At 43.1% G+C, this 26,986-nt stretch overlaps 1 protein-coding gene across 1 annotated transcript in view; it reads left to right on the plus strand.

Annotated features, from left to right (window-relative positions):
- The window catches only part of BLVRA (biliverdin reductase A), a 29,358-nt gene extending 13,937 nt beyond the window's left edge, over nucleotides 1–15,421 (plus strand). The window contains exons 2-7 of the mRNA XM_009867389.1: nucleotides 4,313–4,440; nucleotides 6,116–6,235; nucleotides 6,867–6,964; nucleotides 8,345–8,452; nucleotides 9,183–9,354; nucleotides 15,009–15,421. Coding sequence (XP_009865691.1) covers nucleotides 4,322–4,440; nucleotides 6,116–6,235; nucleotides 6,867–6,964; nucleotides 8,345–8,452; nucleotides 9,183–9,354; nucleotides 15,009–15,282 — 891 coding nt within the window. The 5' untranslated portion in view covers nucleotides 4,313–4,321 and the 3' untranslated portion in view covers nucleotides 15,283–15,421. The remainder of the gene's footprint in view (nucleotides 1–4,312; nucleotides 4,441–6,115; nucleotides 6,236–6,866; nucleotides 6,965–8,344; nucleotides 8,453–9,182; nucleotides 9,355–15,008) is intronic.
- The last annotated feature ends 11,565 nt before the right edge of the window (nucleotides 15,422–26,986 follow it).

The raw sequence follows: 26,986 nt of genomic DNA on the forward strand, positions 1-26,986 counted from the left end.
AATTATCTTGCTTCCCTTAAATGTGACTTTTGGGGAGGTCAGAAGGGGTTCGCCAAATAAAACGGGGAAAGTTTTTTCAAAGGAGAGACAAAAATGTTGATGTTGAGCAACTTGAGCATCTGCTGAGCGATGTTCTTTGTTCATGACAGTGGGAGAAGGTGGTAGGTGGCTCCTCCATCTTTTCTGCTTCATTGAATAAGAGGTCAGCAGCTCACCAGAAAAAAAAAAAAAGGCAATTCCTGAAAAGAAGATGATTGTAGGAGGTTTAGGGGAATTTGTCTGCTGTGTGACTCCCACTCCCAGTAAAGGCAGTAAGCAAATATTAACAGCTTAATACTCCAGTAACCTTGAAAATTTCTGAATTTAAAGTAAGCCCCCGATCAGCTGCTCTCCAGCTGGACTGCTTCTAAACCTCTGGTGACCTCTTCCTGACTCACACTGGAGCCCTCTATCAAAACAAATTTTAAAGAATTACAACCATTTACTTCAGAAAACCTTTGTTTTGGCTTTCTGATGGCTCTGCTTAGCAAGGTCCTATAGGACACTGCCCTGAGGGGCAAGAAGGGCTGAGGCTGATCTACAGAGAGGACCTTCTCAGAAGAACAGATGGCCCACTCCAGTGTGCTGCAAACAGAGCCAGGCATGGCAGAGAACTAGTGTGGACTGACAGAGACCTCCTGACTGAGCTCAAACACAAAAAGAAAGGGCACAAGCTGAGAGGGACTATCCAGGAGGGACATAGAGACAGTGACCAAGCTTGTAGGGACAGAGCTGAGAAAGGCAAAGCTCGGCTGAAGCTCAAAGAAGTTATGAGAAAGGTTTCTCTGGGTACATTGGTAGCCAAAAGAAGTCTGAGAAAATATGAGCCTACTGCCTGATGGGGCCAAGGTGGAGGAAATTAAAAGTACTTCTGTTTTTTTGCCATGGCTTTCAGTAGTAAGGTCTGTCCTCAGACCTGTGTTTCAGTCTGCTAACAGAGTCTTTGGGAATGTAGCATTACCTACAATAGAGGAAGACAGTGATAGAGCTCTTGAGCCGAATGGATATACAGCAGCCCCTCACACCAGGCAAGTACATCCAAAGGTCCTGAGGAACTGCAAACCCAGTGGCCAGCAGGGGAGGTTCCTCATGGCTGGAAAAGGACACGCTTTGCTTTAATCTTTAATGCTGTTAAATGTCTTGATTAACTATGTGGACGGTATGATGGAGTGCAGCTTTAGCAAGTCCATGGATGAAATCAAATTGTGGAGAGTGGTCAGCACACCAGAGGGGCCTGGGCAGGCTGGAGAAATGGAAGGCAGGAACATCATGAAGTTCAGCAAAAGCAAACTTAGAGTCCCTTATCCAAAGAGGAATAACTCTGTGCACCAGTACAGGTTGGGGACTGCTTGTCTGGAAAGTCAGAAAGTACCCTGCAGATGGACAGGTAGACAAGTTGAACCCCAGGACACAGCAGTGTGCTCTGCTGGCACGAACTGTGTGTAGCCAGCAGGACCTGGCAACACCTGTGGTGTGTGCATGCTGGTACAGGAAATACGAGAGTGAGTCTTAGAGAGAGCTGCCAGGATGGTTAGGAGGCTGGAGCAGATGATGAACAAGGAGAGGCTTAGGGAACTGGGTTTGTCCAGCCTCCAGAAAAGAAGGGTAGAGGGGGTTATTATTGGCACCTACAGCTTTCTGATGGAAGGATGTGGAGGAGCTGGAGCCCCGCTCTTTTGGGACATGTGCAACAAAGTGGCAAAAGGCAACACAGGAAGCTCTGAGTAGATGCTAAGATGAGGTTCTGGCTGTGAGGGTGGACAAGCACTGCAGCAGGGGCCCTGGGAGGTTGCTGGATTCCCATCTGTGGGGACAGTCAGAACTCAGCATGGCCCTGGTGTGACTGAGTGGGACTTGGCTCAGGTGACCTCCAAGTGGCTCCTTTCAGCTGGGATCATTCTGCAAGTCTCAGTCTCTTTTCTCTTTGGCCATAGAAAGCCTAGACCAGGACTTTGCCTGTGGGTGAGACTGAAAATGGGCTGTGTGGTTAAGCTACCCTCCTTTCCCCATCTCTCAGTCTCTCAGCCCTATACATCTCTCTTCTCTGGATAGCAGTGTCATCATGTTATAACTCAAATATTTGGTAATGATATGTTGCTGTAATCCCCTTAGAGAACTCTTCCAATATTGCTCATTTCTTCCTTTATATTAAACATGCCGCTGTGTGTTTTACCCTTGTACTCCTTGGGCATGTATAAAGTAAGCAGAATTCAGCACAGATAGAAATATATACATAGGAAGGAGCTTACAGAGAAACAAAATCCAGACATGATGTGGTTGGAGAGAGGTCTGCTTTTAATTTTTTCTTTTCTTTGTGCCAGATGATGTAATTTCTTAGCAGCTGTCAACCTCTAGCACTGTTAGAACAGTCATTTATGTCTGTACTGCTGCACTGTGATCCCATCAGGCAAGAGGAACAGGAAGTTGTCAAGTGGGGTTGTCCTCTTACCCATTTATGTCTCAGAAGGATTTGATGGGGTTTGGCCAGGTTGTGGAAGCGGTGGAAAAGAGTTCACTTGGGTGAAGGGATCAGCAGTGGCAGAAAGGAGAACACCGAAACAGATTGTCCAGAGAAATGGACACAAAGGAGAGGGGGCCAAGAAAGCCAATGGCATCCTGGGGTGCATAAAGAAGAGTGTGGCCAGCAGGTTGAGGGAAGTCATCCTCGCCCTCTGCTCTGGCGAGGTTGCATGTAGAGTACCGTATCCAGTTCTGGGCTCCTCAGTTCAAGAAGGACAGGGAACTGCTAGAGAGGGTACGGAAAAGGGCTGCAAGATTAGGGGGCTAGAACATCTGTTGTGAAGAAAGGCTGAAGCACTTGGGGCTTTTAGTCTGGAGAAGACCAAGGGGGCATTTTATCAATGCTTATAAATATTTCAAGGATTGATGTCAGGAGGATGGCGTCAGTCGTTTTTTCAGTGGTGCCCAGTGATGGAAGAAGAAGTAATGGGCACAAAAGTGAACATAGGAAGTTCCGTCTAAACATGAGGAGGGTGACAGAGCAGTGGAACAGGCTACCCAGAGATGTGGTAGAGTCTCCTTCTCTGGAGACATTCAAAACCTATCTGGATGCCATCTTGTGCACCTGCTCTAGGTGAACCTGCTCTAGCAGGAGTATTGGACTAGATGATCTCCAGAGGTCCCTTCCAACCCCTACAGTTCAGTGATTCTACCTGGAAGTAGTCAAGGCCAGGCTGGACGGGACTTCGAGCAACTGGGTCTAATGGGAGGTGTCCCTGCCCATGGCAGGGGGGTGGGAACTAGATCTTCAAGGTCCCTTTTAACCCAACCCATTCTATGATTCTGTGAAACAGAAGAAACAGACTTTGAAGGGAGGCTGTCATAGGATGGAACAAAAAATGCAGGGGGACTGACTTGACTTTGTTTTAGGCTATTTTTCTCGTAAATCTTAAAAATACTTTGCCAAGTGTTGCTAGTCCTCAGGGTAGTGGAACACTGCAGGTTTGAAAGGTTACACCTTGCTTCTGCAAATCAACAGCAAGTCATACAGCCAGCAGAAAAATTTATTACCAGTGGCCCAGCAGCCCAGCCAGAGAGTGCAATATCCAGCTCATCCTCCATGTAATGCAATTGTGTCAGGAATTTACTTTTGGGAAATGTAAATCTGAAAGATGTATCTGCTTGTCCTTAAAAAGATGGCAGAGCTTGCTTTGTGCGTGGAAATGTCAAGCAAACGTCTTGACCAAATTATCAGATGGTTGGTTGCATCTTGTCCTTGTAGGATGTGCTGGTGGTTACACGGGGGAAGAAGAGAGGCTCTTTGCTTCCTGTCCCAAAATATTTGGGCTATGCTGCCTTGCACTGTGAATGTCCATGGGGCAGCCTGGGGCAGGCTGCGCTGCAGATGCTCAGGAAGTCAGCAGGGTTTATATAAAGCTCTGCTGGGTTTGCAGAACCTGCTGGCTCCTTTCCAACCTGGAAGTGGTGATATAAATAGAAATGTTTTGCTTTTGAAGTCTGCCTTCTATTCACGGAAAGGAAGAACTTTGTGCCGGAGCTGTGATATAATAGCTGTTAAATAAAAGTCTCAAGACCAGTTCTGTGACAGGCTGAATGGCTTGACCATGTTTCAGTGGGATGCAAGTGAGCTCAGTAGCCTATAGCGTTACATCTCAGGTCACTGGTTGCTGACATCTGGATAAGGTTTGGCTGTATGAAAGCAGAGTTCTAAAGTAACCCATCCGTCTCCCCTCCTAGCTGTTCCTTTTCCCACTAAAAGTTAAAAAATGATGCTTTTTTTCTCTTTGGTCAGATTAACAAAATGTTTGGGACTGTGGTGGTTGGAGTTGGAATTGCTGGCTTAGCACGAATCCGAGACTTGATGAATCCGATGCCTTCCAGCCCTTCTGAACACCTGAAACTCTTGGGATTTGTATCCAGGTTAGAAATTTCATCTTAGTATGTTCAATATATATTTTGTAATGTTTATTTCTTATGCTGCACATGCCTTTCTTTCCATGTGGAGGACTAGTATTTGAAGGGTACAGGGGATGAATATCCAAAGTTTTATATTTTAAAATTAAGGCTGTTTGAAAAGGGAAAGTTTATGCAAATATGACATCATTCTGAGTGGCAGATAGGAAATGAGCACAGAAAGCTTTGCAAGAGGGAACAAATAGGTTACCTTAGTGAGATGCCTTGCAGAAATGACTAAAATAAAAGCTGAGAGATGTTCTTACTGTAGGATCTGTGTGATAAAAATGAAATGCAATTCTGTCTGGCTGGAATTTCCTGTAGGTTTAGGATGGTGCAGACAATAATTACACTAATGAGCTACTGTCTGCGTGACTTTTATAGAAACGTTTAAGAAACACAAGAAATTTAGAAGAATTTTAAAGATTTTTTTCTATTTTTTACCCAAAAAAATGTGTTGTAATGCTCCTAATACTGCACCTTCATAATAAGATTATAATTTTATTTTTCTTTTAGCCAGGTATGGAACTTGTAGATATCTTTAAAGAAAATCTCATAATTTAGTATGTACAGTAAGGTTGCTTCTTAGAAAGCACTAGCCTACAGCTGTGGAAATTTAGAATATACCTCCCTCTGAGCATTCCTGTTTAGACTATCTGCCCCATAACAGCACAGAGGTTTTAAATAGGCAGTATACGTATGTGTGGAACTCAGACTGTGAATGTATTTTTCCAGCTATATTTAAATTGTGCAGTCAGGGTTGTCTGAGACTGAAAGGACCCATTAGGTCATCCACTTTGTCTGCTTGCCAAACACACTCCTGGTTCCCTGATGCGTTTGCTAGTGCTACAGCTAGCCTTGAACAACATTAAAGGTGGGATTTCCACTACTTTTGTTGAGAAACAGTGGTGTTGAAATCCAGACAACTTGCTGGATTTCATTGCCTTGCTCTCTCCATGCCCATCACACACAGACATTGTCTGTCTTTGCTGCCGGGACCTGCTTGTGGGCTACCCTCCTGCCCTCTGTCACCTGTCCTGACACTGTCAAGGTGTCTGCTCCAGGCTTTACCAATGCAAAGGGCTTTTGCGGGGGAGCACCATGTGTGGTGTTTTCGAGTGGAGATGGGCTCAGGGTGGTGGCCAAGAGACCCTTCCCCTTAGCACTGACACGAGTGTGAGCCATTGTAGCCAAGAGGCTCCTTGTCCCTTTCCTGCTTGTCCATACTTGCAGCTGCACATGGCCCTGCCGACTCAAGTGGTTTCTGTCCATGTTGTCCATGTCCTCCCATAGGAACACTGTCCTTCTTCAAATGACTCTAAAAATGGCTCTTTTTCAATGATGCTTATTTTAAAAAAACCCAAAACACCAAGACAAAACCAAAAGCACTTTACGCTTCAGTAGCAGAACAGTTACTGTACTGATACCACCACCTATGCCCTGGCCCATCTGTTCTCTTCTTTTGTGTGCTCCACTTCTGTCTGTAAGTACTCAGTGCCTTCCTGGATAACAAGCTGCCTTTATTCTACCCTGGGTGAGCTCAGTGAGACAGTAGTCCACGGGAAAAAATTCTAAATGCTGTTGCACAACTTAAGAATGGGAAGAATGGACTGTGACAGTTGTATTTATTGTAAATACACAGGAGAAGTTTTGGCAATATTAATGAGGCCAAGCAGATAAGCCTGGAAGATGCTCTAAGAAGCAAAGAGATCCATGCAGCGTTCATCAGCACAGAGAACAGAAGCCATGAAGAAACCATCAGGTATTTTGAGGTGTTTTTTTGGTTGGGGTTTCCCCCCTACCTTCCATAATTTAGAAGCATAGAAGGCCTGTGTGAAGCTGTTGTGGGAAAGGATGTAGACAGTGGAGAAGAGCCTGCCAGACTAGAAGTCTAAAGTGAATGATAGTGAGTTCCCTGGAACACCAAATAAGCCCTGGAAAAGAGTGGAATTTCAGATGCATTCATTTCCCAATTAATTCGAGTTGCATACCTCTACACCTGTGTTCAATGGACATGCAGCCTTAACCAGGATTCAAAGCATTTTCATACAGATTGGGTAAAGGAAGGGCGCTCCGGTGTCCCATTCCGGCCACTCAAGTTGTCTGAAAGCTAGAAATTGCAGTGGTCAACACTGCGGCATTTTAGTGACTTGGTGTAGGTGCATGAGGGTATTCTGTGGGAAAGGAGGATTAAACCTAGCTCTTGTGTTATTTAAATGTGTGATATAGCCACTGCACCATTCTGGCCAGGAAACTTGCCATTTATTTCTGTTACTCTGCATTGTGCATTTCTCCATACTGGGATGACTGTGGGAATGAGAAGCAGCTTGCACAGTGGGAAGAGACAATTATCACGATATGTTTCTTAAAGACTGACTTCGTATCCCTTTCAGGATGTTTTTAGAAGCTGGAAAACATGTCCTGGTTGAGTACCCCATGGCTTTGTCTGCCAAGGCAGCCCATGAGCTCTGGGAGATGGCTGAGCAAAAAGGTAACACATTGATTCTCAAGGGTGTAAACAGTATTACCTCTTGGATAGTACCACATGCATCAAACTCCAAAGTCAAGGCTCCAATCTATTATTTATCATGACATTTGAGGGAGTATGCCTGTCTCAGTCATGTGTCAATCTAGGATTTACGCTATATGCTGATAGGGAATTAAACACACAAATGTCGGTGCTAAGAGTAAGGCATGTTTGCTCTCACAAAAATGCTGATCTCTGCTTGTGACACTAAGAATGCAGTTAGAGAAGGAAAATTCTGTCACAGAAGTGTGTGGTAAGTGTAACCATTGGACTTGTGCAGTTCCCTGTCCTCTCTCTCCCTGAAAATGAAACTGGAAACGGCTCCTGTGACTTGTAGTGTTTGTGCTGGTCACACACAGCTGCTCATGGTGTTGCAGACCAGCAAGGCATCCTTGTCTGAAAGATAGCTTGTCTCTAAGCAAAATCTCTTTATTTCTGGAAAGCGTGTGGTTCCATCCCTGTAGTGCCCAGGATCAGAAGCTGGCAATTCAGTTTAGGCCGGTGGGGATGTGCGGGGCTGCAAGGAACCAATAGTGCTGGGTGGGAACAGGGTGCAAACCATTTGGACAAGGTGCACTATTTAAAAAAATTTTTTGGTGACTTTTGTCCTGAAACACCGGAGGTATAAGATTTCTGCTTTGCTGTTTCCCAGTATGAACACCACTTCATGCCTTGTTGCTCGCCAAATGGCTTCCCATTGAGCAGAATTTATGTCTCTTCTCCTGAAGCAGCAGCAGTTACTGTCAGCAGCCTAAGTTGACTCCTGGAAACCTTCCATAAAGACACGTATTGAATGAGAGCCACATTCAACATGTATTGGATAACCTCTGTTCCAAAGTAGCCCAATTAATTGCAATGGAAGGGAGTACTCTTTAACATATTGTTACAGTCTGGGTCTGACTATTATGCTATTTTTCCTCCTCCTTTTTCTTTCCTACTACCCTGACAAGAAAAATGCAGAATAAGGAAATATGTTGGGGGAGAAGAGGCCAAGAATTAATCCATCTTTTACTTTGAAGACTCATGTTTCAGGCTTAGTTGGGTATTGGGTTTCATTACAGAGTTTCAGTTAAACATAGTGGCTACTGTTCCTGTGGTCTCTGTATTTGTTGTCTCCTGAAAATCCTTAACCCAGATTGATGCCTCAGCACAGGACCCGTGTTTGATTTTCTTCCTGACATCATTTTGCCAGCCCTGCGTGAGAATATTTCTAAGTGAGTTCCCAGTGGTGACTGGTGAAGCCTTTCCTGTTTAGATGTGCCTTTGATTAACACAGAAAGTTCTTTCTTAATCTGTCCTGATTTTTCGTGTGACGTTTTTGGTCTTTTTTTTTTTTAATGGCAGATAAAGTACTTCATGTGGAACATATTGAGCTTTTGACTGAAGAGTACAAGCAGCTGAAAAAAGAGGTGGCTGGGAAAGACCTGGTGAAGGGAACATTGCATTTCACAGGTCAGTAACTGTGTAGAACTAGAAGTTCATCTGGATTTGTCTGCCTGCTCCACAGGGACACCAGTCCTCCCAGGCTTCAATCACTCCTTTTAGATGAGAGTCTGTCCATAAACTGGCTAGAGACAGAGATGATGATTCTATGTCAGTTCTGGATGTTTCCATGAAGTTAGAGAACTGTCTGAAAACCACCTTTAGTTTAACAGTTGTCTTCTGCGGGTTGTTGCCTTGCTAATCTATTTCTGCTGCCTGGTGAGGAACGTAAGCCTTATGTGGAGGAGAGAGCAATTCTTCATTCCTTCTGTACTTTGGTGATAATGACCAATTTCTCATTCATATTGGTCTCAGAGAGGAGGATGAGCTATGAGGAAGTGTCCCAATTTCTACTGGGGACCTTTTTCTTCCACACTGGTGTTTGGCCCCCGAAGAAGAGATTTTTCGAGCCATTGTTTTCTTTTTATTCCCTTGTTGAATCCATATACACCCTCCTGTCCTCAACGTGTCCTGAAGGGTTTGTTGTATATATACTTTGTGCAGCCTTCTCTATCATAGATCAGCAGATCCATTTGAAGGTTGACCATGTTTGTTGGCTTGCATGCACAATCCATCCACTCATGGCCTCTCTACACCCTGGTCTCTAAACCTGCAACACTGCCGTTTCTTCAACCGTTCCTATGCAGAGGGTATTTTTCTCTTTTCCATTTCTCAAGATTTTCTGTTCCTGTTGCACCAGGTAGTGTCCTCGATGAAAACAAAGCAGGATTCCCAGCGTTCAGTGGAATTGCCCGACTTACTTGGCTGATTGACCTCTTTGGAGACCTCACTGTTACCTCTGCCACCAGAGAAAAGCAGAAGGATAAGAATTATTCCAGAATGACTGTTCACTTTCAGACGACAAACAAGAAGTGAGTAATGGCCGTGGCAGCAGGTGAGCTGGGCTCCTCAGGTGTCATCTGCAGGAGTTCCGCATCCTCTCTTCCTCCTGTGGAAACGGAATGAGTGGATGCTGGCATGGAAGTGTGTGGGAAACAGACCTGAAAATACTTCCTTATAGTAATCGCAGTGAAAAGAGTCACCACCAGTGACTGCTAAAAACAGTGACTGCTAAAAAGCACAAGATGATTTAAAAGCTTTCTGATGTCTGAATGCAGGAATGGGCCCATAATATGTTTTACTATTCTCAAGATTGAAAGACCCTACTCTTGTACTCTGAAAGCTTGTGCAGAGGCAGGCTATATTTTGTTTAGCATCAGACCTTCCAGCTGCACATTGAAAGCTAACCTTTCTTTAAAGGTTGAAAATATGTGGCTATTTGAAAAGCTAATGCTTTAGTTACAATACTTAGCTTACACTCTTAATGTTTGTGCTGGTATGTAGTACTAGCTGGAGGTTAAGAGAAAATTACACATTTCAAGTAGAAGTGTAGTAAACTGCTGAAAGGCCAACATGCAAAGTTTGCTCTTGAGTAATGCCTAATCTGCAGTCCTGAAGTTTCCTTGATTTTTCCTGAGTAGGACGACAGTCTGTTTCTCATTTCTTGTCTTTTTGCTTTTGTTGCATGAATGTGTCAGACCGAGTGTCCTGCAGCCACAATTACTTGTTATTTTTGCTAATCATTGCACTATGACTTTCTTGTAGAAAACTCTCCTGATGATGCATTTTAAAATAATGAGTTTGATCTCCCTTTTATTGTATGATAGCCTTGCTATCAAATAATGCATTTATAATGGCATTGCTATAAAATAGTATATTTTTAAATATTATATGACCATGAAGTAAGTTATCAGTGTTTCATACTGTGAATTGAGTCCTCAACATAGTCCAAAGGCTGGTAGTGTATTTTTCTGGAAACTCTTCAGTTTGGTCATCTGGTGCCATCCGCATGGAGGTCATGTCCTTTCAGATAGGTTGAAGTTACATACAATGATGGTTTACTGCATGCTGTAGGTGCAACTTGAGAATTGTCTGACATGAAAAGGTACAGAGAGGTTACCCAAGCTCTGTGTGTTTCCTAGGAGGTAGGAATGGTCATTGAGCAGTTTGTTCCTTTCTCTTCACTCCTGTTTTCCTGTTTTTCCATATAACACACTCTGCCTTTGAGACAGGTGACCCCTTCAGAGACATATGACAAGAGACATATGAGAAGACTAGGGAGAGCAGGAGAATATAAGATCCCATGGGGAAATATTCTGGCCTATCATCATTTGTAATAAATTGCTCTTTTTTGTTGCACTTAAGAACACTTAAAACAAAAAAAAACTCAATAACAAAAAAGGAAAAAAACCCCACCAAACACAAATGTTTACCTCTTTAAGAATTTTAGATAAGTGTTTAGTTTAAAAAAGTAATAACCTGAAGGACTAGTTAATTGGAGAGTGGATAATCAGGTCTCATTTGAGCTGTTAATTTCACCACGGGTCTAGTTAAGCATTTTATCAGCCAGTCCTACAAAGCTCACTGCATTTTATCGTGGGATTAGCATCCTCTCTCAGCAATCTTCCTTCCTCTTTAAATAAAACTTCGTTTCCAATTCCTTTTAAAATGCAGTTGTGCGAGGACAGAACTCTGTATACGAGCTCTGTTTATTTACTCTGAGCAATTTGCCAGTAACAGGAGTAGCTGTGAAGTAGAGTGAGCTTTTGAACTAATTCCAGCAGGTGGAACTAGTGGGTGGCTTAAACGTTTCCCTGGCTGTCCTGCCCCTAGGTAGTTCTTAGCTGCTATGTAAGATATTTGCTAGATACAGAGCCCTATCTGCATTACGTGTTTCCCCCCCCCCCCCCCCCCGCTGCACTACAGCAGTGACAGGCACCTGCTTTACCTAGCCCACTACTGTTTGCGTGGGTCACTGAGCGTTTTGTCACCGTGAGCTTTTTAATTACCTCGGGGACAGTCGGCTTTCTGTCTCTGGGATAATTTATGCCGGCTGGAAAGTTGCATAGCGTTCCTGTATTCTGTTCGGTGGCGGGGCCGTGTTTCCTGCGACCTTCCCCCATTGACGTCAGTGGAGTTACAGCAGTAGAGAATTTGGCCCACTCTCCATCGAGCAAAGTTACAGCCCGGCAGTCGTGGTGATGGTGTTACAGCCCAAATTTGCCCAACGTATATTTCACTGAAGGATGAGAAAGATCTGCACTGTTCCTGAGAGCAATCCTGTCCTTTTTTGAAAGGCATGATTGCACTAACCTTGAGAAATCAGGTTAATTCAAGCTGTTTTCTGCCGTGGAAAATGCAGCAGGTGCAGAATGCAGCAGCCTATGTTCTGCGTGTTAAGCAGGGATTTGTGCAAGGACTATAGTCTGTCTCCGCTGTGCTGGCTGCTCATCTGTCCCTGGGTGGATTTTGGAGGTGTGTGTTAATGCCTGACGCCTAGCTATCGGAGGGATGACCTCTGCCTCTGTTGTGTTTCCAAAACAGTTGAGCTGACAGCCTCTCTCTGATAAAACGTTGAGCAATCCCAGAAAAGCCAAACCTCTACTGACAGCACGGCTGGTTTGGGACTGCAGTTCCTGTCCTGGGATTACAGAGCTTGGATTCCATAAATGTCAAAAATGAATTTTTATTGTGAGCTGGAGAGGTAATGATTTGGGCAACGTCTCTTTTGATGTTTGCTAGAGGTAGGGTCTAATTGTCTCATTCCCACCCAAGGTTAAGGTAGCCCTTTTTGATTGCATGGCAAATAAAAAAAATCAGCATTTTCAAAGCATGAAAAGACAAGCGTTTAAGAGAAACTGAAGACACTTTCTGAACACATGCTGTGGCAATAAATGTTTGAAATAATGTTTGTAGAGATCTAAGCTTACAAAGTCTAATAAAAACCTTCAAATTGAACATCCATAAAAAAAATCATGTAATTCATGCTTTCTGCAGAAATTGCTGCATAAAATATTAAGCTGAGTGGCCTCAGCGTGAAACCAGCTTTGTTCTTCTGCAAGTACAAAGAGTGTTCGCTTTGGTTTAGTTTGTTTAACAAACGAGGACAGTCTGAGTAGGGCCACTCATTTTTTGAAGAAACAAGGAGTCAGAAAAACAAAGTCTCTTGCAATCTCTGATTAAAATGTAGCTAGGAGAGCTCTACCAGTCTAAAATCTGAAAAGGCAAAATGACTTTTTTTGGTTTCTTCACTGCAGGTAGTGTTTGCTTTGTAAAAAGTCAGTGTAAAAGTGGTTTGCTAGTGTTTGGTTAAACTTTCTTTTTCTTCTTTAACTGTCCAAAATGTTTAATGTGTCTTTATTCAGCTACCAAAAATGCTGCATTTGTTGCTTCTAAGTAACACTGCTGACACTCCTAAGTAACTAACTATATCCATAGCCAGATAATACTTTGATATAAATCTTTAATGAAAATGGGTAAATTATCTGTTAAAAAAATTACAGTTCTTCATAATTTTCTGGCAAAATACAGATCCTTTTTTTGAGCTACAGAATCGCTTAAATAATGTGCAGGCTTGCAGCATACGTATCATTATAGCAGAAAGGGACTAATTTCAGTGTAGAAGTTGTTGTTAATTAAAAAATAACATGTTTTGGTTACCAATCAAGTAGCATCAACCTCTTTTGGGGAAAATACCTAAAAATCTCATCACAGAAAAAGATACATCTATTAGTAAAATCAGTATTTTCCTGCTTACTGATCTAAATTCGTTTTAATCACTTTGATTAAATTCTGCCTGCTGTGCGTGATTGTGCTTCTGGTTCAGTGGCTTCCCCAAGCTGGAGGAGATGATGACATATGCTTGAGCCTGGTCATTAGTGTGCATTGGTGTGCTTTAGATCACCCCAGGGAGATGACCCTGTTTTGGATCGTACAAAGGACTCCCACTCTGTTCCGTGATGGAGATCTTTGCCCGTGCCTGCCCAGTGGTTTCTTCATACTTGCCTACTTGAGATAAAGCAGCTTTGAGTAACAGTGGCCTGAAAAACATAAAACCAGCTCTGTTGAGTCAGTGCAAAACCCAGCTTGCTCAGCAGACTGCCTCTGATCCAGATCAACAGGCAGCACCCCAGGGAAGGAGGGTGAGAACTTAGAAAGCACCAAGTGATACGGCCCTCAAGCACCCTTTTGACCTCCGACAACATGTAGCCTTGGGAATTCCTAAAATGCACAGTGTCTTTGCATTTATTAGTCCTCTGAGGACTTTTTTGGGTGTGTTTTGCAGACTGTGATTTGGGTCCTTTTTTGGTTTTCTCGAGTTGTTTTATTCTGTTCATCAGGTTCATCTGGCCATGCTTAATTTGTAGGGGGGGTGTGTTAGTACAGGTGAGCAAAGAGTAATTGGTAAAATGATGTGAATAAAGAATCTAAATCCTAAAGCGTGAAAGATGAAAGGTGCAGAATCATTAAGTTGAGTGCTCTGCAGAATGTGTTCAGGGTAGACTGACAAGGACTTTCTTTCCAGATCTAATGATATTGAAGATTTAACGGGCAGTACTTGGAGACAGAATTTATTCTTTCATGCTATTGATGCCCTCGTAATTTGTGAGTGGCAGACTAAAATGGGCCGTAATGGGCTGTGGAAGGGCCATCAATAACCAAGTAAGGAAAATAATGTGCATCCTCTGAACACAGGCAGTAGCGAGTGCTGATGAATGGGCTGTGGAAAGGTAATGGCATGGTTTAGGCAGTTGACAAAAGAGCAGGAGGATCGTGGCTGTGGCTGGTGTTGAAGACCATTCCTCAAAGCCTTTGCAGTGTTAGGCCAGGGAGTCTGTTAAGATCCCTGAAGCGATGCAGCATGTTCCACAGCTCCTCAGCTAAACTGGGAAGTCGGGAGGGAAAGTGTGAGGACCTGTGAGCTATGCCAGTCAGTAGCCACCAGCAGCAATGCTTGGCCTGGAGACCGTGGTTGTCAAGTTGGCAGGACTTTGCTCTGATTAAGACAGCCACGCCTGAGAGTCTATGTAGTTGAAACAAGCAAAACAGACATCTTCTGGTATAATCTTTAGAATCAGCTCAGTGCTCCTGGTGAAGATAAAGAAAAGGATTTGAGAAGTTCTGAAAGTGCAGACACTAATGTCTTCATGAGTGAACTTGAAGTGGGTCCCGCTCACCCTAAAGGGCTGGTGGTCAGCTTGCACAGTAGCACCCAGGTCATCATTATGCACCTGAGTGACATTCTTACTGGGAGAATGATGAGACATTGAAGGCCTTGTGAGTTTAGGTGTGATTTAGTCATGCACAAAATACTTGGATGTTTAACTGTACTTCTCATGCAAGTCCACAAACAGATGAAGCTTCCCTCTTGCCTGTGAGATGGCTAGACACTGCTGGCCTCACTTTGCAGGTAGGGAAGGCAAAGCTGGAGAGAGCTTAGATGGTGAACTGGAAGTCATGGCATGAAGCAGGGGCCGCGTTAAGACTGTTGCCTGGTGTTCAACTCTGTAACCTCAATGCATGTTGGTCAGAACACGTTACCTGAAATTGCAATGACTGAAATTTAAAATATGGTGCATTTATTAGGGCATTTTCTGTAAATGCTGAGGGAAAAAAAGCATAAACTATAACTCTTGATTTAATTTCTTCATAAATACTCTTTGTTTTCTCTTCTCCTCCATGCTAGACCTCTGACTTGGATTGAAGAAAGAGGACCAGGGATGAGACGTGAAAAGAAAATCAACTTCTGTTTCACAAGTGGTTGCCTAGAGAACTTCCCTCAAGCCCCCAGGTCTGCTGTGGGACTTTTCATGCAGGATCAGAACCTCTTTGCCAAAAAACTGCTGGGCCAAGTATCCAAGGAGGAGCTGGCTGCTGAAAAATGGCGAATTTTGCGGTGTCTTGACCTTGCCGAGGTGATCCAACAGCACTGTGAACCGCCAGAGAAAATCTGTTCCTGAGACTGCTCTTGGGGGAAGGAGGAACGTGGCAGACGGGAAGGCTGTAGGGCTAGAGCTCAGTGTTACCATCAAGCAGTTGCTATTTCTATTTAATTACCTTCTTTTTGACTGGCTGTGATTCCTAGGGTCTCTGGATGGACAAATTCTTAGGGTCTGTGCTGGCTGGTTTGCTCCAGAAAAAAGCAATATTAGCCTGCTCTGATGCATTGCCGTCCTTCCAGGCAGGCAGGGACCTGGCAGGCACGGGCTTTCCTGTGATTCAGTTGGAAATGTCCCTGAGAGCAGATCCTGGAGTACTGCAAATACTGGATATGATTTTCCCTCCTGAGTTTTTTTTTTTTCTCCCTTTCTAGATATATCTGAAAAAGAGATGTGTCTCATTTAGTGGGAGTTGTGTAATATTACCTTGAAAGAAGTATTAGCTAGAATGAAGTTCTAGGTGAATTTTCCACCTCTTTCCTTGATCTGCAGGACTTGTGCCACCACAGCCCTGACCTATTCTTCCAGTTGCCGTGAACTGTTCTGTGTCCTTGCTCTAAATAGTTCTTGTGCCTGTTTGGGGTTTTTTTTTGTTTGGGTTTTTTGGGGGGTTAGGGGTTTTTTTCTGCATTGGAAATCAACTGCCTTCAAATAGAATCTATACTGGCATCAAACCAGAATAGAAGAAATATCTTGTCTTTTGATACATGGCTTGTGGAGTTCAGTAATTAAATTTCTCTGGCACCCTGTACCAACATAGAAATATTTTTCCAGCAGAGATTATAACAGCACATGCAAGTAACACATCACCTGCTTGCTTTCTTTTGAATATCATTTTTTTTTTTGTACTTGGAAGCAGCCAGTTACTGTCCTTTATTTAGGTTCTGTACCTAATTCAGCAGGTGAACGGACCACTGCTAAAAATAATATACATCCTGCTTTAAGAAAAAATATCTAACATACTCCTGGAAATAGTGAAATTCATTAGAAATAGTGATAAATGTAGAATGGAACTGTAGAAAATAGAGCAATTTGGAAATACAGCCATGCAGTTATGGTGTCTGACACCTGTGGGGATGAGCCTTCAGCATTTTACAGTAGTCCCAGGGTCACATATGAAGACGCTATCACTTCCCTACAGAAGCATTTTAGTTTTAGGAGAAGCCTAAAGAGTGCACAGAACTATTAACACTAACAGTTCTTCTGTTGGCCTTTTACTTTCTAATTACAGTATCTGTCGGTGCTGTATTAATATAGCAGCAAGCTTCAGTCTATGCAGTTCTTTCAGAGCCATCGTTTCTTTTCTACATTATCACTTGATCAGTTTTTTAACAGGGAGGCATATATGTTGTAACTCTATATAATTACAGCCAGTCAATATTGATGGAGTCTTCCTTTGGGTACATCATGTTTATTCAGAAGTTGGATACAATTCAGTTAGTTGAAAACAGGGAAGTCAGGACTGTATTTTCTCCCAAACCAGACAGATCTTAGGAGCAACTGGAGCTTGATACGTGAACGAATTGTTTGTGTGAAATTTGTGTAAATCTACTTTTATTGGTTAAAATCAGTGAAAACCTTCCTATTGGGTTCAGTGGATTGAAATCCATTAGCCCTGGCAGCATATCGGTGCCTGCAGATCTTGCACTTGTCCACCCAAACAGACACCTCAGTGAGCATTGGCAGGGACTTCTTTGCCAACATGATGGACGTTGCCTGGGCACATTCTGATGCTGCACAAGATGAAAAAAGCGGGCTTGTGGCAAAACACAAGAAATCCACCTGGGATCAGAATAAAATTAGAATCTGCTGCGTGTATCTATCTGCTGTGTGTGATGCACATGAGAGGTCTTGTTTCTTGACAAACTCCTCAGCTATGAATATGGGGTGACTACCACTTGTTTACATGTAAATTCATAACAGGTAGCTGGGAGGGGAGAGCAAAGGAAAGAGATATTTACGATCCCTGTTTCTAGGCATTGAAATTAGCCCCCATGTCTCCCTGGACACACTGCAGTTGCTGGTGAGAACAGTATTACTCTAAGAAATGGCAAATAAATTCACAGGAGCTCTGTAAGAGCAGCAGTGTAAGATTGTGCAGTGAATCACCCTCTGGAGAAGCTTGTTTCTATAGAGAGCACCTGGGGAAATTAGCTGGTTAATTTGAGCTAGGGAAGGCAAATAAATGCCTAGAGCTGGATATCCTATGCTCTCCTCCATCCCCCTCCCATTCCTCCCGGCTAACCTGCTTGCCTCCTGCTGTCTGCCCTGCTCCTGGGAGCCTGCAGCATTCAGATGGTTTTTCCTTCAGCCCTGTGAATTTGCCGAGGTACGGCGGTGGTTTGTAATATGAGAGCTACTGGATTGCAAGCTTCGAACTGTTTAACTCGATGTTGAATTCACCAATAAAATATTGAGGCTGTTAATTATTCCTTTTAGTTCTCATTGTCCTTCATCAGTTCCCATTGCCTCTGGTGAAAGTGCCTCTGTCCTCACCAGTTCTTTTCCCCCCTTTCATTCCTCAAGCTCTGTGAAATCCTGCAAGCGACTAAAGGCTGTGATCCTGTGACAAAGCCCTCTGCTGTCTCCCTCTCCTGTTTCAACGTTTTGAATAGAAGTGTGGTGTGATTTGTGACCTTATCTCAACTGGTGAACCCTCACACTAAGTTCCTGGTCTCGTCTGACTCCTGCCCTGGAGTACTGGAAAGTCTAAATCTCAGCTGTACATTTTCACATTTCTCCCATTCAACAGCTGGCATACTTGAGCATACTTTTTGAAATGGGTTTTCTTGTGGTTTTAATAAACTGCTTTGTTATAACAGAAATACTATCAGAAGAGTTTTTCAGATAGGATTTGGCATACCGTGAACTCTGCCAGTTTGAGAGATGCAAATGTGTGAAAAGGTAAGTATAAGGTGTGACATGGGCAGGTTAGTGTATCGTGTTCCTTGGAGGTAGCTGTTTTTTCTACTCTTTCTACTGGAAATCACCCTGGTCTGGTGGGACGCTGTTGGAAGTCCATAGCAGAACACTTTATTAACTCTGCCTGGTGCAGTGGAGTTGTTACGGGCAGTGCTGTGATGCAAAATGCTCCTCCTACACGAAGGAGGGATGCTTGGCTTGCTGACACAGGCTGAAGCCTGTCTCTGGCAGATGAAGGCCACGGAGTTATGAACAGCAACACACCAGTCGAAACCTGGGAGAGGTGGTTTGATCCAAAGGCCTCTTCAGAGGGCTGGAGGTCAGGGGAATGGAAAATTTCCAAAGAGCAAAGAAACAAGCTATTGGTGTGAGAACTTGCAAATCTGTGTGGGAAGCTCTGACCAAGAGGGAAGGAAGGTGAATGTGATTTGGGGATCAAGTTTTTATCTGAGAGTCTGTTCTGTTGGAGCTGGGAGCAGGGTCAATGTAACAGTGTGATTATTGCAGACTGTCAGGAACAGTATGGGAACATGGTAGCTGGGATGAGGGGAAAGGCAAAGAGGATCGGGGGGAACACTGCAGGAGCTGCTTGAGCTGGCATCATTTGTGCATTGGAGCCCCCAGAGCAGATCAAGCAGACAAGGAAGAAGGGGGAAGGCAGAGGGTGGCAGCTGTATAGACCAGAGCTGTTTATTAAATTGTCCTAATATGTCCAATATGTTTTAAGATAAATAGTACGCGTAGCATCTGAGTAAAACTACAGGACAGTTACAGAAAGCACTGCAGCATTTGCAGTTCTTCCAGCAGTCTGTAGAGGGTTCAGGATTGTAAAAGCTGAACTGTACACATATTTTCAGCTGTCACTCAAGGTGTTTGATTCCTTCAGGTTGTCAGTATGATCTGGGGCCTTGGGCACCCTCACAGTTTGCTAATGAGTGATCCATCATAGGTGATCCTGGCTGGACATCTTCCTCTGCAATGATGTCTTCAGCGAGAATCACAGTACTGTGCACTGATGTGCTTCATGCAGTAGCATTTAGTGCTTCCCAAGGTGCGTGGTATGCTCTGTCTGATGGTAATAAAACATAATACCAAAAAGTCAGGGATCTCCAGTAAAATAATAACTCCAGACTTTTAACAACGATGGTAAAATACTGGCTGAGCCTTCAGTGCTATAAGCTGATATCTGTAGGGGCTGAATTAAATGAGGTTACAGGACTCTGTTGAGACACCTGTTACAGTTTTTGTGTAAAGAAGGGATGTAGCACAAGCACGAACATTGCAAGCTTCAGCCCTAACCCAGAAGAACCAAGCTTTGCAATAGGTCAAAGCTACTGCTTTAGAAAAACTTCTCTAAAACTTGGTACTCAGGGCATCCTAAATTACATTTAGTGTAAGCTGACTTTGATTTTGCTGCTGCTGTCAATGTCACAGCCTGCCTACTAACATTCCTATCTACCACACCTAGCATATTGTGGCATCCTACCTGATTTCTAGTGAGTCATCCCTTTCTTGTAAAAAAGATTAACTTGCAAAGCACTCAGTAACATGTCTCTAAAACAGCCGAATTACCTCAGTGTGGCAAATAACTTATTCACTAAATTAGGACTTTCTGATAGCTTGTGCTGGGATGTTATTCAAGTAGCAGACATGTAACAATAATTCTAAAACGTTAGGTTAAATATTAGTAGAAACCCAAGAAAGAAGCTCAACAGAGGAAGGAAAATAATAATATTAATAAATAATGCCAGAAATGATGTCCCTTTGAATAATCTGTCACTCAGGATTTCTAAAACAGTCCAGAAGCAAATAGATAGGGTGGGGATAGCTCTGTATTAGTAGGAAGCAATGGGTGAACTATTAGCTCTTCTTTTTCTTTTATATATTTCAACTACAGTCTGTAATTCAAATGTACCTCTAATTCAAATATTCTCTTCCCATAATTTGGGAAGCAGCACTCTGGCGATATTTGTTTTCTGTATTTGATGTAATTGATGTAAGGATTTATAGCTGATGTTCTAAGCTGGGTAGGCAGCAGTATCCTTGATCTGCATGTTCTTAAGGAGCTGTTTATCTCTCGCCTACACCAATGGCTCCTCTGGCTTTTTGAAAATATGCAATTCCCGCGTAAGTTGATATCTCTCCTTCATTCTGGTCCTTATTAGCAGTACTTGTAGATAACATGGCTTTGCAAAGTCTCGGTAAGATTTGAAATGAGTCAGTACACCTCAGTTTTCTCTGACGTGAAATTTCATTTTGTGAATTCAACTGCCGGTGGATTTGTTATTGAGTTCAAGAGTTTTAAGACTTCTTTCTAGTACTGACACAAAATACACATTTATTATAGAAAAGGCCTGGTTGCTGATATTTTGCTATCACTGACTGTGCCTGCATTTTAATAGAGCATTTTTGCATGCAGGGACTAGGTAAATTTCTAGTCTCATTAATGTAGACAGTGTTCACGTTTAGATTTTAATTTTTTTTAAATATGCTGAAATCTGGGTCCAATTTTTGAATGTAATGGAAATTTCTTTTAAGACCTGTTACGATGAGTTACAAATACCTTTGCACCATCTTTGTCTTCTTTTGCCTTATGGTACAAACCAACCAGACCCAAATCATCTGTGTCACTGTTTCTCCCCTGTACGCCCTGACCTGGTCTGCTAGTCTAGCTGCTGTGAACTCAGGCAGAATGGGTTTATACGTTGGGGGTTTTTTGTGTACGTCTTGCTTCTCGCTGAGGATGCTTTTTTGCTTTGCACAGTGCAATCCACCTCGGCTGCAAACCTGCTGTGTTCTCACATTTGCGTCTCTTGTAATACCATGTCCTGCTGTTGTACCTTCACCTCAGTGTGCTCATGAGACTGTTGCTCATATCTGCTTTATTACAGATACCTGCAGGTCATGACTGCACACCAGAGCACTCCCGTGTGCTGTTATCTCTTTAGGTTTTTCTATCTTATCAGCCTTTAGAGCTCTCTCTATTTTTGCTTTTGAGCTTGATTTCATTAGGAGCTCATCTTTCAGCCTGTCATCCCAGCCTGTCAAGGCACAGTCATCTTATTGTCAGCTGTAGCCAGGTTACACACTCATGAATCATTTTGGAATGTCCTTGATTTCACTCATCAGAGAAGCTCTTTGCACAGGAAGTGGAGAATAATGAGGTTTTGTGTAACTCGAGTAGAGCACCAAGGTTTGCTTGTTTTCTATTCTGCTTCAATGAACTTGCCACTGGAGATGGGGGGCTCTGCAGATCTTCCTACCTTTTTCCCTTGTGCATGGCATTATGGGTGCTACAGCTGCCAACAGCCCTGAGATGATTAGGTCGGTTAAGTGCTTGTATGCAGTCTGCTTCTCTGCAGTCCTCCCAGTTTGAAAAACTGTGGCAGGCAGCATGTTTCTTCCAATGCTTGACAGGAAAAGCCCTCTTTTGATGGTTTCTAACATCATGGATTTTTAAGGGAAAGGCATGCTAAGGAAAAAAGCTTTCCTTATTTTTGTTGTTTGCAAATCTCCTCACAGGTACTGCATGTTGAGAAATTCAGCCCTGCATATGGCAGAGCTTAGCTGTGGTGTATTAGGGTAGAGTTTGAGATGCATTTCTTCAGGCAGGACCCTTACCAGCTGCCTGCTGCTGAGGTTCCTTCAGAAGCCCTTTTTCCAATATCTCAAGGTATATCCCTGCAGTGATTAGTGGGGGGGGGGGACCTCCATGGTGCTAGGGAGGGCTGTGAGGAACAGGCAGCACCAATTCTCTGCCCGGAATCCAGGCAGTGGCTAGAGGGATGGAGTCTACCATGGAGAGAGAAGGGAGGAGGCTTAGCTATCAGTTTCAGTCAGCACTTCACCAGCTCTTCCACACCAAGGAAGAAAGAAAAAGAGTAAATCCAGTAAGGGGCTTAGATAAACTTTCTTCTTGGTGTTTCTATATAAAAGGCCCAGATTGCTCCGATTTTCTGTTGAAAAGAGTGGCAAGAACCCAACCCCCACCAAATGCATCTTTGTAGATGATGTCTGGATTTCTCATGTGTCGTATGGGTAAAAAGTCCCACTGTAATTTGGCTGCTCTGCACTGATATTTTTCTCCATGCAGAGGCACCTTTTCTTGTGCTAAGAAAGAGTCAGTGGCAGAAGGATTTTTAAAATGAGAGAAAACAAATGATAAAAAGGCTCAGGAGCTCAAGTTACTCTTACAGGCAAGCTCTCTTGCCTTGACTGCTAGCTCATGTTCTCTCAGGGGTTGTTATCACATCTGGTTTTATGGTTGTTTATTGGGAAGCTCTTTGTGCTCTTGGAAGTGGGCTAGGGCTTACACACAGGATCCTTCTGTACTAGACATTTATCTGCTACATGGTGAGATGACATTGTGACATATCCCAAGCTCTAGATCTCCTCCTAGATGTCCTACTGCAGGTGCTTTTGAAGGGGGCAAGTGTCCATGAAGGTGATGGATATCAGTCATAGAGAAACCTGATAGAGGAAGACTCCCTTTGTCTCTTACCTCATATACCTTCCTCAGATGTACCTTGCTTTCTTTTGAATTTTAGCGAAGAGCCATGTTTCTTTTAGCAGCCACCTCAAGGTTCTCCCACTTGCCAGCTCACAGCACTATCTGGCTCAGGGGAAGGAGGTGAGATGGAGGAGGTGTGCAAGTGAGGTCCAGCACCACCTCCACTTTCCAGTGCTGTGAGTGGGAGTTACACCTCACTGTGAAAGCAAGGGGAGTGGTGGAAACCCACTTGAGCAGGGTTTCACCCTGACCCTGTGTCCTCTTTTCCTTCCTGCTGCATTCCTATCAGGTGATCTGCAGTTGTAACAGCTTGCCTGCTGGCTTTGGGAAGCCTGGAGAGGAGAACTTGGAAATTTCCACACCAGTGAAGCTCCGGACTCAGTATGGGATTGGACTGGTGACAGTAACTGGCTTTTTTTTATCACCTTTTGAACAACAGGATTTGTACCTTCTCTTTCTGACAGCTCTGCCAAAGTCACCGTTTGAAGGAAGAAGCAGTGCCTTGACTAGCTACACAGGTTTGGCCATGCTGCTTTGTCAGGTAAGTCCTACACTCTAACAACACCTTTTCGTAAGACTTTGGTTTTTGCAAGTAAAATTTAAGTTAGAGTTTGATCTGTAGTACCATAAATAATACAAAGTCCTGAATGTGAGCCTATATCCTTACTCCACCATGCTTAGACCTCCCTCCTCTCTTCATCTGCTTTTTGCACAGATTCAAGCTGCCAGCCCCAGTATAGAGCTCTGACCAGTGGTTCTGGAGAGTGAGGAGGTCTAACACCACAGGTATTTGGGAAACGAATAAAAGAGGAAAAACTAAATAATTCCAATAAAGAAAGAGTAGGAGAATTTTTACCTCTACTTTTAGACACATCAGTAAAATACAGGGTTGATCTATCTTCTGCATATGTAGCTGAAAGGATTTTTTTGGGTGCATTAATATTCATCTTGCAGCGGCTTATTACAAGATGTCACTCACAATGTTCTGGTCACTGAATATGTTAAGGCTTGTTTATTAGGCAGAAAACTGCAGTAAATTGTAGTCATGCAGGTATTACTGGCAGTGTAATGTCTTGCTATCAATGCAGCTTTGATCTTTTGGAAATTCAGTACACAAACTAAGCTGTATCAACAACTCAGACTATCCCGTGAAGATATCCCACTGATTCTTAATGCATTAAATAATCATGGTTTAATCTGCCTGTCTGCTTTTAGTCATTCGTGTCGGGAAGTAGTTTTTTTTTTTTACATCTTGCAGCTGCTTTCTTTTCAACTGTTCAGTTCCTTAAGACTAAAGCAAACCGTCTTCATACCTTAAGCTTCATGTAGTAATTTCTATCCATGCAAAAGAGCAACCACATCAAAATATATCACATCTCATCCACCTTCTTCAAAGTGCAAAACAACAGAGAGCCCCTTGAGTTGGTCCTTGTCTATTTGGATTCCATTTAAGACCCTCCCAGAGAAGCTGTGCTTCTAACCCACCACAGCAAAAGGGAGAAGCAAAGCTGCAGGGGCACCTCCTGATTGAAGATGCAACGAAATTGCTCCCAGGAGCATCAGGGAGTGGGAGCCGTTTGAGGGAGGTGTTCAGTGGAAGCGTGTGAATGCAGAAATAGAACCATGTTGTTCATCTGGCTGTCACAGAATAAATGCCCAGCAAATAAAGGCCAACCTGAGCACGTCTCGGGCAGAGCTGCAGGAGAGTAATTCCATTTTGTGGCGCCAGAATTGATTTTTATCCAGACTGGAGAAAGCAGAATTTCTGACCAATTTTTGTGGACACAGATGGTGAGTTTGAATAGTGACTGAGATCTGTAAAACCCAAAGTAATGCTTTACCTCATTCAGAACAGAGACCTTTTTTTCTTCTTTTTCTCAGATCAGTCTAACTCTGGCAGAATGAATATTTCACAGTGTTTTTGCCGTTCAATGTAGACTCTACAGCTCTGTGAGAAAATATTCTTATTTAATGACACAGAAAATTTTCCTGTTTCAACTCCATTTGGAAATGGAAGGATGCTCTCCAGAGCAACACCATAGAGATTTCATTTTGTTTCATTTTTCTCAATGTTTGTATTTCAGGGATAGTAGACAAAAAAATAGCAAAAATAGTTAAATCAGGTTTTTATTAAAAACAACCAAACCACCAAAACTGTAATAAAACCTTAAAACCTAAATCTAGTTGAAATTGCATTTGCAATTAAAATGCAATGCCTGTAATGTAAGTAAAATAAAATAATCTGATAAAACCAACAAAAAAAGCAATGCATGTTTGCCACCTAAGTTTAACATAAAATTGCTGAAACTGTGGGAAGCTCGTACCAGAATGCCTAAGGCCAGTGTTTTCTGAATTGATAAAATAGCTTTCTATAGCCCTAACTTCTCATAGTATGCTTTTTTTCATTTTAGTGTATTTGTTTCAGTTTAATTCCCTTTGAAGAATAACTAAACAATAACAAACAAAATGACTGGGAGTTTAAAAAGCAGAAATACTTGCTTGGTTCTTTGGACCTGTGATTTACAAACTAGGTATGAGGGGCTATTTAACAGTTTTAAAATCTTCAGGCTCAAGCCCTCAATTATATTTTATTTGTAATAAACCACTTTTAAATACAACATGTTCAACACAGTTTTAGATTACTGCGCTGATAAAATAGTCCATCTGCGATCTGAAGCAAATCGCAAGTGAAGGATTAATAGCTCAATAAATAAGAAATGCCATTTTTTGTAGGATAATAAAATGTTATCAATGAGTATCTGAGTGTATACACTACAGCTTACATGAGCATCTGCACCACTATATTATATCTTCTGGGGTAGCAGTAGATAAGTGAAAGTGAAATGTAAGTTTTGCATAAAAGTTATTTGTGTTTTCAGTAGTTACGCAGTTCAACTGTGGTTTCAAAAGTAAGTATGAAGTATATATTCAACAGGATTAAAGCCTGCTATTTAAAATTGAGCTAATTTGCTTTGCGGACTTAATTCCAAATTTTCAGACTTTTAAGTTACTTTATCAATATATGATTACTGTTGTACTTGACCAATATACATAAAAAATATAATGATTTTGGGTTTTGAGCATGTCCTGAAGAGGACAACAAAGGTAGTGAAGGGCTGGCCGGCATGTCCTCTGAGGAGCAGCTGAGGATTCAGGGTTTGTCTAGTTTGGAGAGAAGGAGGCTGAGGGGCCACCTCACTGCTCTCTACAGCTTCCTGAGGAGGCGAAGTGGAGAGGGAGGTCCTGATCTCTTCTTCCTGGTACCCGGTGCCAGGACACATGGGGATGGCTCTAACCTCCCTCAAGGGAGGTTTGGACTTACTGTCAGGAAACATCTCTTTACTGACTGGAACAGCCTTCTTGGAGGAGCGATCAATCCCCTGTGCCCATCAGTGTTTAAGAGGCATTTGGACAATGCCCTTATTCCCATGCTTTAACTTTGGTCGGCCGTGAAGTGGTCAGGGAGTTGGACTAGATGGTCGTAGTACTGCCCTTCCAGCTGAGTAGTGCCCTTCCAGTCTAGTCTAGTCTATTCCCTGCACTTGGCAGTAGACAAATAACGAGACTGTTACTTGCCTGAAATGCAGGGGCTTTTCAGCTCCATAACCACTTTCAAGAACACAAATCACAAAGGTTAAAACTGGAAGCAGGATTTTATTTTATTCTTCTGAATCTGTTTCAGAGCCGATGCTCACAAGCGCTAACACAAGGCACATGTGCAGCCAGGAGCAGGCTGATGCATTCTTTGGTTTAGCTTGAAAAAACGTCCCTTGCAGTCGGCAAAGGAAAGGCACAGAACCACGGGAAGTAGCCAAAGGAACACAGGGCAAGTAGTGCATGTGTCCTCCAAGAATGAGAACTTGAAGAGTGAGCATTGGTATCAACTAGACACAAAAGAAGATGACTAAGAAAAGGTGTGCGGTACTGTGGGCTATTTTGAAATTATTACATATATGCATGACAAGCATGCTTTCTGCATACCAAAACTTGTTCCACTGCTGTGCTTCTTGGCCAATGATGCATGAAAATGCTCTTGTGCCTACCTAGCATAGGGAGAGCTGACAAGTGGCAGCTCCTGATGGGGCAGCAAGCCTGGAGCCCTTCCAAGCACAAGCTGCTTTGCCCAAGCAAGAACCCCCCCAGGCAATGGAGCCGAGGGCAGAGCAGGGCTCACTCCTGCTCCAAGCTTGCCCTGGGCAAGAGAACCTGAGAGCACCAGGGCACGAGCGGTGCTTCAGAGGCGCAGGAGCAGCAGCGAGAACCGAGCCGAAGGGGCCCAGAGGAGCCCTGGCA

Source organism: Apaloderma vittatum, unplaced genomic scaffold (assembly GCF_000703405.1).
Source record: "Apaloderma vittatum isolate BGI_N311 unplaced genomic scaffold, ASM70340v1 scaffold5854, whole genome shotgun sequence".
NCBI classification, from domain to species: Eukaryota; Metazoa; Chordata; class Aves; order Trogoniformes; family Trogonidae; genus Apaloderma; species Apaloderma vittatum.